The sequence below is a fragment of the Vanessa tameamea genome, chromosome 4, assembly GCF_037043105.1.
Source record: "Vanessa tameamea isolate UH-Manoa-2023 chromosome 4, ilVanTame1 primary haplotype, whole genome shotgun sequence".
Classification (NCBI taxonomy): domain Eukaryota; kingdom Metazoa; phylum Arthropoda; class Insecta; order Lepidoptera; family Nymphalidae; genus Vanessa; species Vanessa tameamea.
Genome location: NC_087312.1, coordinates 8,441,269 through 8,455,052, shown reverse-complemented (window position 1 = coordinate 8,455,052; position 13,784 = coordinate 8,441,269). Strand labels below are relative to the sequence as shown.

General features: G+C 28.7%; 3 protein-coding genes across 3 annotated transcripts in view; 1 reads left to right on the top strand and 2 right to left on the bottom strand.

Moving 5' to 3' along the window:
- Window positions 1-2,079: 2,079 nt before the first annotated feature.
- LOC113394504 (negative elongation factor E) overlaps window positions 2,080-13,784 on the bottom strand; it is a 58,242-nt gene continuing 46,537 nt past the window's right edge. Inside the window, exons 2-5 of the mRNA XM_026631836.2 lie at window positions 3,569-3,898; window positions 3,276-3,429; window positions 2,896-3,054; window positions 2,080-2,349 (exon numbers count right to left, since the gene is read on the bottom strand). Of these exons, the coding sequence (XP_026487621.1) occupies window positions 2,145-2,349; window positions 2,896-3,054; window positions 3,276-3,429; window positions 3,569-3,836 (786 nt within the window). The 5' untranslated portion in view covers window positions 3,837-3,898 and the 3' untranslated portion in view covers window positions 2,080-2,144. The remainder of the gene's footprint in view (window positions 2,350-2,895; window positions 3,055-3,275; window positions 3,430-3,568; window positions 3,899-13,784) is intronic.
- Window positions 5,836-7,522, top strand: LOC113394506 (uncharacterized). The gene is made up of 2 exons (XM_026631838.2): window positions 5,836-6,196; window positions 7,335-7,522. Exons 1-2 carry the CDS (start codon window positions 6,022-6,024, stop codon window positions 7,463-7,465), a joined length of 306 nt encoding a protein of 101 aa, XP_026487623.2. The 5' UTR covers window positions 5,836-6,021; the 3' UTR covers window positions 7,466-7,522.
- On the bottom strand, window positions 8,144-12,003 carry LOC113394502 (aromatic-L-amino-acid decarboxylase-like). The gene is made up of 5 exons (XM_026631834.2): window positions 11,738-12,003; window positions 10,187-10,307; window positions 9,826-9,939; window positions 9,471-9,590; window positions 8,144-9,334 (listed from the first exon to the last, which is right to left on the bottom strand). Exons 1-5 carry the CDS (start codon window positions 11,815-11,817, stop codon window positions 8,261-8,263), a joined length of 1,509 nt encoding a protein of 502 aa, XP_026487619.2. The 5' UTR covers window positions 11,818-12,003; the 3' UTR covers window positions 8,144-8,260.

Sequence of the window (13,784 nt, the reverse complement as noted above, 5' to 3'; positions counted from 1 at the left end):
CTGATAACTATGGAAGTGATCAAGTCAATAATATAATATTTGTTCAAGGGTTACTCATACTTTAATTTAAAATAACATATTCATTTCTTTATTTTCATTGATATAAACCGCAATATTGGCATGAGATACAATAACAGAAACTGATTATTTCAATTTTTAAAGTAAAGTCATTTAAGTACTTTTACTACATTTTATGTTGGTATTATTACGTTCGTATTGTACTAAAATAAACTAAATTTATTATTTTTCCCATTATTATGCACGGTAGGTCTGTTAAATTTGGTTGATAGCAAAGGTAAATGAAAGACATTTAGAGATTACCACAAGTAGTTAATTGATAAAAAAAGAACAAAAAATCTTGACATAATATTTAAATAAAGAACAAAACACAACCCTAAAATGAAAGTCAAACAACGTTCTCAATAAAAAGAGATAACATTAATTCCGATTTTAGAATCAATATGAAAGTGTTAATCATATCTCTGTTGAATTGAGTTTTAAATTTTGAGTAAGACTGACTAAATATATAATTATTGAAATAAAGCTGAACTTTGAAATATTAACAGAAATCAACAAAATAAAAATATGGAATATATTTATTTTAATTTTAATATTTGCGCAATATTTGTTTATTTAAAAATCTATTTATAGCATACATATTATCTATGATTACTTAAATAGGTGTCTATTTATTTTCATATTAAAAAGGGTGCCAATAATTAGTATGGTAGTTGCCAATAATTTTGGAGTATGCCAAATTCCAATAAATATAGATATACAGCGTTACTAAGATCATCGTTTATAAGTGTAAAGATGACACAAAATACGTCTTATTGATAACTTGAATCTTTAAGTACCAATAAATGGTTTGCATATCCAGCTTTATTTTAATATTTTTCTCATAGTCATTATATTAAACTTGCTATAATGTGTTTAAAATGGAACCACTTTTTATTTACCTGTTTCTTATTTATGACATCTTAATTTTATAGAACAACTTGATTTTCAATAAATGGATTTGTAAATGATTCATTTACCTGTAATATTGCACATCTTTTTCTATTTATCATAAAATTTTAATTATAAAAATAAATATTAATGAAAAATTAATCTTTGATGTTTATATATATATCTTCAATATTTTGTTATATATACATGAATATCAGACGCGCTACATTGGCATTTCATTTTCTATTTTTGATATTAAGAAACAACTCTCTCTGTTGGTATGTTAATAGGTATTTAAAATTTAACGCTTACTGATAATGCATAATAGGTTATTAAAGTAGATAGAAGACTCATTATGACGATGTAATCAATGTTTTATTTACTAATACATAAGGTTACAAGTAATACTACAAATAAAAATGTTTTAAAAAGAAATATTGTTACTTATAATGTTCTTTTACATAAAAAACATGTTTCCTCGTTTCGTAACATTCTTAAAATTTCTTATCATTTATCTAAAAATAAATTATTGTCTATGATAATGACGCCGTAGCAATAGTGATGATCACTTCAACAAAAAAAACAGAGACGTTCTGGTCTTTAGTCATTTGAATAAAAATTATAATTGTTTTATTTTGCTGTAAGATTTTTGTTTAGAGTTTTGGCAAGAGGCACCTTTTACGTTTATTTGACTCTTTCGGATGTAACTAATTTAACTTAATTATATTGAATTATTTGGTTCTGAAGTTGGTATATGGTTAGAACCAAATTTTTGACGAATATGCACAACGCAACGTAACGTTTTTCATAAGTACTCTTAACGTAAAGTTAAGAGTACTTATGAAAAACTTTTCAGTTTTTCTGGTACCTTTCAGTCAACATAAAGTCTGAATATAAAGGTTATAAAATAAACGAAAACCTGCAATTGCTTTAAACTAGATACTGCATATATTAAAATGTTAATATGTAGGTACCTGTAATTTCTGATGCAATACTTTGCACAATTTTGGTTCATTCACAACAGACCCAAAAGTTCTATATAATTTCACCTACAAAAAATCCTAACGTATAAAATTATCTGCATTCTTAGTCCAAGCTGTGATATTTTAAATTAAATATCAATGTATAAAAATAATGTTCAGCTGGTACAATGTTTAACAGTATAATTTTAGTTTACACCAATTTTTGTTCAGTCTTCATTCAAAAATGTCATCATAAGTCACAAGAGCACGCTTTGAATCTTTTGGTGGAGGAGCATTTCTTGGAGTTGATGCTGGGGTCCAAGATCCAGCAGGTTGTGGAAGTCTTCTTACAAATGTTATACGCCATCCTTCTTCACATCCATCAAGAGCCCCTTGTGCATGAGTTGCCATTTCCACAGTATCAAAAGACAAAAATACTCTGAAATAATTTATATACTCTGTATAATACGTAATAATACTATTTCGAAATTGTAGAATACTAAAGAGCTGAACGGGTAAAAAATTTGAATCTATCATAATGGATTAAAGTTCTAGCTAATGTCATCATGTTCTTATGCTTTCATCTCATGCTCAATAGTTAGGGAGAATGTGAGAAACCTGCATTTGTCAGATCAAATTCTGTCACATTTATATCTATACAAATGCACTGAAGCAATGTAGTGAAATAAAATCTAAGAAAAAAATCCTTCTTGTCCTCCTCTTTCTACTTCTTGAGTAGCAGAAAAGAATTGCTCAGCAATAATGCACTATTATAGACTTGTATTTTTCATTTAAAATGCTAAAAGTAGATTGAAGCTTAACAGTGTCTTAAGTCATAATTTTTCAAATATAACCAAGATAATTTTAAGTTAAACAAACAGAAATAATTTTGTATATTATTTGGTGAGAGGGGATTTTTACATTTTAATTAAAATAAAATAGAGTAATTAATAATGAAATGAAGCAATCAACTTCCTATACTTACTTTTCTTCCTCTGGTTCCTGTGTATATGTAAATGGTTCAAATGAAGCTAAGCGACGTCTTATAACCTCTTCAGTTATTCGAGGGCCTAAAATTTGCAAATAAGTACTTTTTCCTGGAGTTGCTGGGTCAGACGGTTGATTGCGGGCAACTTTTTCTTCTCTGAAATAATTTACACATTATATTTAGATAACACTCAAATATTTTCACAGTTATGACAGTTAAATATTTTATAATAGAGCAATAATATTATAATATTGTCTTCTCAAATCAATGCAAATCCTAAACAACAAGAAATATAATTTCATAAGGTTTATAATCAATTTAATCATTTTTATTATTAATCAGTTTTAATGAAAATAAATTCCACTGTTGACACTTACTTTTCCCGAGCAGTTACGAAAGAATCATATAAGTATTTAACTCTGGGTGCAGCTTTCTCATCAGGCGGTGGTGGTTCTTGAGATGCACTAAATGGTTGATATGAAGCTACACCTCCTGTTGTTCCAGTTGAACCACTAAGTTTGCGTTCCCGACCTAATAAATTAAAAGTATATTTTATTTGTCAGATTTTAATAGTTTAGTTACAGTTTCGATTATTGTATATATTATACAAAATATAGATATATTATACATAAACAAAAATAGTATTTAAATTAATTTAGTGATAAATTACCTGCTCTTGGTCGTTTAAATGTAGCATTTTGTGGTTGTGTTGGTGGACTTTTTATAGCTTGGATGGCTCCGCTTTTAATAAGTTTTCGTGCTATTTCTCGAGCATCTCTTGCTTCAGTAGGCCGTTTCGGTAAGACAGGTTTTTCTGGCTCTTGTTTAGGAGCCTTCAAAGCTTGCAGAGCTTTCTTCTTTTTCTTTAACTTCTGATATTTTGCCTGAAGCATTAATTCTTCTTCGGTTAAATTAGATGGAAAATGAAGATACACCATTTTAAATAATTTTGTGATAATTTAGTTTGTCGTTTAATTTGTATGAAATACTAACAAAAGCTCTTTTTAGTAAAGAAAGTTTAAATATTAAATGAAAAATGAAAAGATCTCGTGAATAAAAATTCGACTTTAGTTAAGACTGTAACTGTCAATGTCAAAGAGACAGCAACAACAAACAAAAATTGATTTCCATTCTTTTTTTTTGTTTATAATTGTGTTCTCATGGATAAGGCAAAGGCATTGTCAAACACAATTTCTAAACAAGTCTAATTACTTCCATAATGCTTCCATCCGTGTATTACTCATTTATAGAATGAATTACATATGGAACAGTTTTTTATAAATTGGCCTGTTAAACAATTTTAAGCTCATGTCAAAAAAATATTGATAAATAAGGCAATTCAATAAAATATAATATTAAAGATACAAAAGCGTGGATAAAGATAAACAGATAATTAATTGTACTTTAATGCATACTATGTAATTGAAATGGTGAAAAAGAGTAACTACTGAGCCGTCTTGCCGGCTGTTCTCGGTAGAATCTGCTTTCCGAACCGGTGGTAGCTTTACATTCAAACATTGTAACATGAAATTTTAAAAACAATATGATTACTATGTTATAGAACATTGCAATAGGGTACTTTCAGTAGGGAAAAATAAATTATGAAGTTTGATAAAAATTAAAATATATGTGGAAATATACTTAAATATTTTGATTTTGAGTCATAAAAGCGCATAATTTTATTATATTTAAAAGTCGTAATTTTTAATCTGTATATCACGTAACTGAGCCGCCATGGTGTGGCGTCAGATAGGCAAAAAGTGTAATTTCAATATAATCTAGGCTATAATCTGGCACTTTGTTAAACGACTTTTGTGGGAGTTTTAATGCTAGTATTTGGTGTGTATACCACCAATAGCGATTTTAATTTATTATTTTCCCAAAAAACACCAAATATTTATAGCTGTTAACGTTGAATGAGTGCCAGTCGTACATACACAACTGTTGTTTATATCAATGTGACGTCACCAAAATGACTGATAGCGTTTTTGCGGGAATAAAAAAGGTTTCAAATTTAATTTAATTTTATGGCAACAAAACGTGTTTATTTTGACGAAATATATTTTTTTGTGGCTTTTTATTAGTGAAATCAACATTTTGAAGTACTTTTTAGAACATAGTGGGATACCCTATTCTCATGATAATAACGTTCATAATCAATAACGCTATTTATTTGGTTTCCAATTCCACCATAAATATTATGACCTTTTGTCGTATATATACTCTTACTTTGTCCAATACAAACGATGGAGAGCAAACACAGGTTTCGTTCGTAACGGGCTCAAGATTTCCTTCATTTTCTTATAGCCCTTTCCTAATGGAATCTTTAATATTAAAGTTTTATTAATTAATAAATCATGACAAATGGGTATTATGGGTAGTATGGCTTAAACTCCATATCATATATTGCAGATTGAGTTTTCTTGATTGTTTGTTGGAGGGCTTATCTCGTTGTTTTACACATTTATTATAAAACTGCATGATTTAGATCGAGACCTGAGGAATTTTCAACTTATGGTGTTGATATTTTTATTCTATGTTTGATATTAGTGTGTATGTATGTGCTTTTAGTATGGAACCTACCGTAACAAGAGACTATTAAATAAAATACGATCAGTACGGTGTAATATTGTATGTATATGAATAGTTATAATAATTTACGCTACGATATGTGCTTTAAAATGTTTATTTTAAGGGTTAATAAATTCTAAAATGTATTTAATTTCCTACCTACTTGTATTACCTATTTAATATGTAAGAAAATCTTTTTTTTAAACATCCGTATAACAATTTCAGTATATGGCATTTCTACTTTCTGCCTAAAGTGTAATTTATTAAACAAACAAATGAGAACTGTTTTATTTTATTTTTTCTTTTACTACCGACTAAAGTTATAAATAAATCATAAACAATTACTGTTAGGTGTATCAACAACTTTTCTCGGTATTTGTGTCATAGCAATGATTAGCAAAATAACATCATACGTAATTAAATCAACTGACTCATGCATGTAGGTATATTAAGGAAAACAGTTATATTGACCTCACAGAAACGCAAGCTCATTTCGTATTTGTTCACGTATAAAGTGCTCTTTGATTTTGTGTGAACTAAGACCGTTTAACAATGGGTTTTAAGGGAATGTATTTTGTCCTAATTACTCTTTCTATTTATTTAATACAACATACTGATGCGTTTCCAAGAGACAGTAGTGTGACGAAAACAGAAACCTTGTTGGAATTACACGAAACAGCGTCGTCTACGGTGAAAGGCAGCCCGGTGCAAGTCCTTAGTGAATCAGGTAAAAATTAAAATATACATTTTATTTATGTACGTTTTTCAAGTAATATTAATTTGAAATAACTTTTGAGTTAACTACTGACCAACCTAACCACATAGTAAAGTCAATCTGAAATATTTTCTGTTTTATTGACATGTTTTATACTTACCTACCGGTGTTTTGTAAATACTTTCACTATTTTTGATAGGTACATTGTGCAATTATGTGTAATTTTTCTGATTTTATAATTTACTTTTTTTTTTAAATACAATTCTAGACTTATAGACAAAAGACTTCAAGTCCTTAGGTCATGTAACATTAGTTATTATGTGGGAATATGAAATATTTATACTACATTACTATTTCTGTTGTCCATTACAAATTGAAATTGAGTTTTATTAACTTTGGAGGGTATTTGACAATATTATTATTTTTTTAATTTTTATAAAAAAAATATGATACTGAATACAGCTATTTTTTGACATTGGTTTATTTGAAGATGTTATAGTTGATTGTGCACAATACAGGTGCATTCTATTACTTTACTTACCTCCTATTAGAATAGACACCCGACGCGGAAATCGAAGCTGGAATAACGAGACACTTGTGTATTGGCTTTTTATATAAAATTCATTATAAGCATTTGAATTCAATATCCGACTACGGCGAGGCAGAAACCAGGGTTATGTGTCGTTCGCGCTTTTCTGAGTACGATTATTTCCGGAGATGGGTTTTACTTTTAAAATGATATTATTTGTGAAATAATTTGTTGTTACTTAGCTGTTTGTTGTGAGAATAGAATGAAATCATAATTACAATATTTCCTTATATATAAATGGGAAAGGAAAAGTTTATGAGAAAACGTGTACAATCAGAATTTCTGAGACTTGTATTGTTTTATCACCAAACCACAGAATTCAAAATAAATTGATGTATTAAGTCTATAGAATATATATCTGAGTTTTTCTGTAATTTGTCTTAGCGGTTTTAAACTATATATTTCAGTACCGACTACGAATATAAATAATAAGGATGAATTAATATTTAGTTTGTGTAGATGTGTTAGATGTGTTTTTAAATAATCTCAATCATCAGAGAAAGAGTTGATTTTTTTATGATGTAGTAATTGTTTTAATTTTGTTTTTCTCTAATTTCTCAGATGTCAAAATACCAGGCCGTGTGAGCTGTCCCTACGAGGAGGCGACCGAATATGCTATATGTCAAGAACATTGTCTACCAAAGGGTTATTCATATGGCATTTGTGTCAGTGAAACTTGTAGTTGCATCTAGATAATTCGTACACATTTCTAAGAAAAATGGATTAATAAAGTAAACAGTTTCGTAAAATGTTGTATTCATTTATTATTGAATATATTTCACGATTACGTATATTATGCATCGTAGACAAATTTAAATTAAAGATTTTCTTAAAAATAAACAACTAAATGATTCCACATCTGTTAGATACGACTTCCCTTTTAGTAAGGCAATTTAATTTATAGTTTAAATTATGACGCAAAAAATGTTATCTTCGAATACAAGTGTTTACCAATGTTTACAATTAATATACATACTATCTTTAAAACAAATATATTCCCTCTCGTTCTTAAAAAAAAAACTCAAGTGATACGAAAATTATAAAAAAAAGAAGTTCATAATGGAGAAGCATATTCTTACATAACGCGAAATGATTATTTCTTAAACATTGATTGATATCTTTGCGCCCGCAATTAGCCCTTTACCAATAAATAAAAGCTTCTGATATTCTTACCTACATGGTACACACATACACACATAAACAATGATAGTTTTAGTTTTTCTTTTCAATAAACTTTATAAAATTTATTTTCTGTATTCCTTTACCCAATAATTAAAAAAAATACCATTATTTCTCTGTTAAGTTAATACTTAATAAGATAAATAATATTACTAAATTATTTATTATTTGCATCGTCTATTAACAAATAACGAATTAAAAAGTTGTTATAAATAAACAAAATTTGAAAATTGTATTTAACACATATTATTTAAACCACGTGTGCTCTCGTGTAACTATCTTATATTATAACCTAATTTTAATTAAATTCACTTGGATTTTTCACAAATATGAATACTGTCAAAATGATCGATTGTAGAAATTGATTGTGATTTAGGATTTATTTTGTCTGGACTCATCAAACGATCCGTTTCTTCTTTAATAAAATTCCAGCTCGTTTCTATATGTTCTTTTGTGGTGAGTCTGGAGCATACTACAAATCGTATAACATAACGATTTCTAAACGTACAAGCGACCATGAATAATTTTTTTTTCTCTATTAAATTTTCAAGTAATTTTTTCGTGTTGCTATCGCCGTCTTGAAGTCTGAAGCAAACAAGACCCATTGACGGTTCTGGTTCGACGATAAATCTATTATCCGAACGTACTAATTTTGCAAAATGTAGTGCTAAGTTTATTTGATTTCTGATATGATCACGAAGGCCATCGGCTCCGTACATTTTCAGAACAGTCCATAATTTAAGTGACCTAAATCTGCGTCCCAATGGCATCTGCCAATGTCTGTAGTCTGGTATTTTTACTGTAGTTTTTAAGTCGTCCAAATACATACGTTGAACGTCAAAAGCATAGATCAAGTCATAACAGTCCTTAACCCACATAGCTGAACAATCAAAATTTACAAGAAGCCATTTATGCGCATTAACAACAAATGAATTGACATATTCAACGCCTTTCATTAAATGTCTATATTCTGGACATATAAATGCTGATGCAGCATAAGCAGCGTCAACGTGCAACCATACATTTTCTTCATTACATACTGGTCCCAACTCATGGAGGGGATCGAAGGCGCATATTCCTGTAGTACCCAAATTTGCAACCACATAACATGGTATTAGACCTTGCGCCTTGTCTTCTTCAAAGGCCTTTTTTAATGTTTCTCCACGCAATTTACCATTGGGATCACTTTTCAAGAGCCTCATTCTCATAGATCCGAGTACACCGGCCTTTTCTACAGAAGAATTGCACTGATTTGACGTATATGCGACAAATTTAGTTTTCAATATATCATGATCAAAATCAGGATTGGTTTGCGTAAGTGTACGAACCATTTTATCTTTAGCTGCTAATAAAGCAACAAGTGTAGCTTCGCTTGCAGAACCCTTAAACGAATTTTAAAAAAATTAACACAATATTTGATGTGATCTATTACAATAATTTTATGAATATTAAGTTATATGTTAAATACTTAGTTATATGTTAAACTTAAAGAAATGAGATTATATCCAATTAAGATACCTGAATAACTCCACCCCCAGGACCATCTGAACAATTTAAAAATTCTTCGGGTAATCCTAGCAGCTTACCAAGCCAATTCATGGTCACAACTTCTAGTTCAGTGCACGCTGGACTCGCCATCTAATTAAAAATAATTGTTTTTGACCAAACGAAATCACATTGATTGGTAATTATCAAGTTGCTTCTTAGTAAATGATAAAGTATTTTTAGTTGATTTGTACTTTTTTTAGGTCTTTTCTCAGTATAGCAATTAGTTAGCTTTAAAATAAATAAATAAATATTAAAATTGTGCATATCTTAAAACAAGTGACACCATGACAACAAAACCAAATATTATTAGCTAAAAGAACCTTACCCAGGTAAGTCCTATGATTCCTAAACCGTCACTAAGAAGGTTTCCAATAATACTGGCGTACGAACAACCACTAGGAAAATAAGCATGAAAATGTGGAGAATTCCAATGCGTTACCTAAAACAAACATTACTTAGTTAATTTTTTCATCCTTCTCTATTTATCAATATCATTAATTAAATTCTATGTCTGTAATTTTAAGCCTCATTTAGCTAAAATAAGTACATTAATTTTTATTACAATAAATCTTTTAATACTATAATGTTATTTATAATATTTTAACAGTATATAAACAGTTATAAGGTATATTAATATTCTGTAATATGATAGGAAAATTACAAACATTGTTTTAAATTCAACTTACGCCGGGTAAAACTTTCTCGTAGAAGTCCTTGAGTACAGTTTTCCAATCCTCAGGTTCCTCGGGTGCATTTTCGGGCAATAATTTCATGAGATACCCGGGCTCCACTGAGGGTAAAACGTTACTGCCAAGAAATAACATTGTTACTGTTTCGTTTTTATGACAAAAATCTCTCTCTTAAATATAAACGTTAGGAATATTATGTACAAAGGTTATTTGAATTAAAACTTTGATAAGTTGTTAGAGTAATTGTTAAAAAAGAGAAAAAAGCCGCTAAAGGCCTCAAGTATTAAAAACAGGTCTCTATATGTTTTTGGCTCGGCGCATTGACATTTAGTCATTTTTCTGTTACCCATCCTAATTAGTTTTTAAGTATATTTCATATTATTTTATACATTAATAGGATAATTATATGTCTAATTAAATATGAATCAAGTGTCTTTATGTTTCAGAAGAGTATCCACAAAACAATCTTTGGAGAATGCACAAAATGCAAATACTTTCATCTATGGTTTATTATTTGATACGAATTGTATTAATTATTTACGTCATTTAGGTACATCGACTCATAATGCGAAACATAAGACAGTGCTTTATTATCGATTTATTTTCATTTCATTTCGGCGTATATTTTTCTCATTATATTCTTGTTAGTTCACGAAATCAAGTTAGCTTACATACCGTTATAAAGATATTTTAATAACGATCAATTCGGTTCTTTTCAAAATATGATTTAATGTGACAGAAACTTAAAAAAAATAAAAGTAGCCCAAAACTTTTATTTTCAATCACGTATTATTTTCAATAATGTTACAGTAGGTAATTGTCGTCCATTTATTGCGAATCTCATATATATATATATTTTAAATAAAATTCGTGACATTTAATGATAATTAAACAAAAACCAAAATAAGACTACTTTTGAGTAAGCTTAAACTATTTTTTTTTATTTTGCGTAACATTGTATGTTAGCAATAATATTTAGAGCCATAAAAGAACGAAATTCCTTTGTTTAATTGAAAAAAACTTTTGTAAATATAAGCATCATTACAAGTCATTGCTAGTTGCGTTATGTAATATAAATTACAGCAATTATTAGCGGAATTATTTCAAGCTTATAAACACAATGACTAGGACGAGATTTCATTGTTGACAAAGAACATCATAATTATGAATGTTACATATTATGGTACTCATATTCTATTGTCAAATGAAACGCTCGTTCTCGAACCCATGTGAAATGAAAACCAACAAATAATGATGGGAAAACTAAAAGTAATAAACATTTTTCTTTTCAAATAACTGACAAAAAAAATCGAATCTAAAAACAACATTGGTTCAACAGCAGCCGGCCTGTTTGTCGATGCAGTAGCCGCGTGTTCGATCCCAAAGAGTTATTTCTGGGTTAATATTGTACTTATTATTTCTTAACCACTCGCCCAAAAGAATAATGAGATTGTTTGTAAAAATACATAAAATATTTATTAATATTTCCAAAATATGAAAATATTAATTTACATATTATGACAGTGTAAGATAAGTCAAAATTATTACCTATTATCTATATTCTCGTAATAATCAATCAACATCTCTATCGTCGCTTTAGCGCACTCGCGGAATTGGGCGGAATCCATAATGCAGTGCACTTGATGAACTTGAATCACGACTCCTAATTTCCTTTACGTATAATACTTTTAATATTGAATACAGTGAAAAAGATTATGAGGGATAAAATGTTCGATTAAGTAAAACAAGCGAAGGCACTTCGAAGTCGAGAGGCGTTCAGAGAGACAATGGTAAAACAGGTTGTGAGATCGCGTTTATATGCGCTACTCAGCTTTCCACGACCGATTGTTTGTATTCGCGAATTCAGCGTCCAAAGGAATAAGTCAACAAGCTCTATTTTAAATTTTTACAACAAATTATCATTACATAAGTTATACGGATATTGAAAAGTTGTGTGATAATAATAAACAACACAACAAAATTATCTCTACAGCTTATAAGTTTAACTTATAGTTTCCGGTGTCTCATTTTTATAAAAAATAAAAAAAATACTACATATATTTTATAAATAAATTGAATATACGTAAGTAATAATAAGATAGAAAATCTGTTTTTATTTTATGAAAGTTCTATGTTCAACGGTAAAAATAGTTTTTAGATATTAATATAATACCTATTGTGTTAATATCAACCAAATTGATTACACAATATAACAAGCATATATTTTATTTAATTAAACATAAAATTATATCAAATCAGATGCTTATTAAAGTTAGTTCACAGTCCACCTTTGAATCGTCATGTTGTATTGAATTAAATGCAAAATTACTGCTTATTCGGAGAATAGATTATACCGAGAAGAATCGGCAAAAAACATTTTCTGTCATGTTTTATTTTGTCTAAAGATAAAAGAGATTTTTATCAATTAAATTCAAAGACTATAATATTGTCAAATTAGTGTGACAATATAACAGTTTAAGCAAAGAATATATACATTTCATAAAATATAGTTAATAAAAAATCATATAAATATAAATCTAATCATGTTAAAAAAACAATGACTAATACAATAAAATTCAAACTAAATCAAGGAAAGTATTTGCAATTACTTAATTACGTGAAAAGCTGGTTCCTGTTATAGGCGTAGTTCCATTTTACAGAGCACCAAATTCTCACTCTCGGAATCATTTACTTTTTAATGTTGTAAAAAGAGTATCACAATTATAATAAAACTGATTGCTATTAGATATTATATTAATTACTTATTAATACAAATTATAATTTATTTAATAAAATAAATGAATTCGTCTGATCATAAATTGTTCCTTTTGCAAATCTCATATTTTTTTTAAAGTTTACAATTTTGCAAAACGTAAGTCCTGTGTAGCTTTCACCTTCATATTCATTTACTGTCTATAAATAGATACAGTGAGAGTAAAACTAAAAGTGTTACCAATTTTAAAAAGTTATCAAGTTTTTTCGGAATTTTGTTTGTCGTTTCGTAATTATTTTTTTAAAATTTTTAATCAATGCATCAACACATGTATAGCTTGAGAGTAAAATAACAAATCATCTAGGTACTAAAATAAAATAAAATGGAGGCAAAAACAATGATTCTACGAGTACCTTTAATTGAGTATACGGGTGTGTACTTTTTAAAAATTAGTCCTTAAATAACGTTTCCGAATATTATTTTTAGAGACTGTTATCTGATGATAATAAGGACATATATGTAGGAAACGATTGGCCATTAAAAAATAATTAGGTTATCTGTCGAGATATTCTCAGCAGCACCCCGGAGTCTGGATGTCAGTGTCTATACTCCCGTGCCTTGTAAAACACGTAAATACGTGGGCCTTCCGCATGAACTCCATGTGTTCGTGACGGATTTGCCATTCCATCTGATTATGAGAGTGCTGGAATAGAGAACGTGTTTGTTATAGCGCACACACTTGGGCATTATCATTTGTCTTGCACAGTTACATAGTTTCCATTGAGAATGGTTAAAGAAAATAGTACCTATAAAATAATATTAAAAGCAATGGATTATTAAACAGTGATTTTTAACGAAGGAACTATTACATTCTTTTAACAA

Coding starts and splice junctions, on each gene's coding strand:
- LOC113394502 (XM_026631834.2), bottom strand. CDS start 11,817: ATGGATTCCGCCCAATTCCGCGAGTGCGCTAAAGCGACGATAGAGATG. Junction 9,940..10,186: donor ACGAGAAAGTTTTACCCGGC/GTAAGTTGAATT, acceptor TGTTTGTTTTAG/GTAACGCATTGGAATTCTCC. Junction 9,335..9,470: donor CTGGGGGTGGAGTTATTCAG/GTATCTTAATTG, acceptor AATTCGTTTAAG/GGTTCTGCAAGCGAAGCTAC.
- LOC113394506 (XM_026631838.2), top strand. CDS start 6,022: ATGGGTTTTAAGGGAATGTATTTTGTCCTAATTACTCTTTCTATTTAT. Junction 6,197..7,334: donor GCAAGTCCTTAGTGAATCAG/GTAAAAATTAAA, acceptor CTAATTTCTCAG/ATGTCAAAATACCAGGCCGT.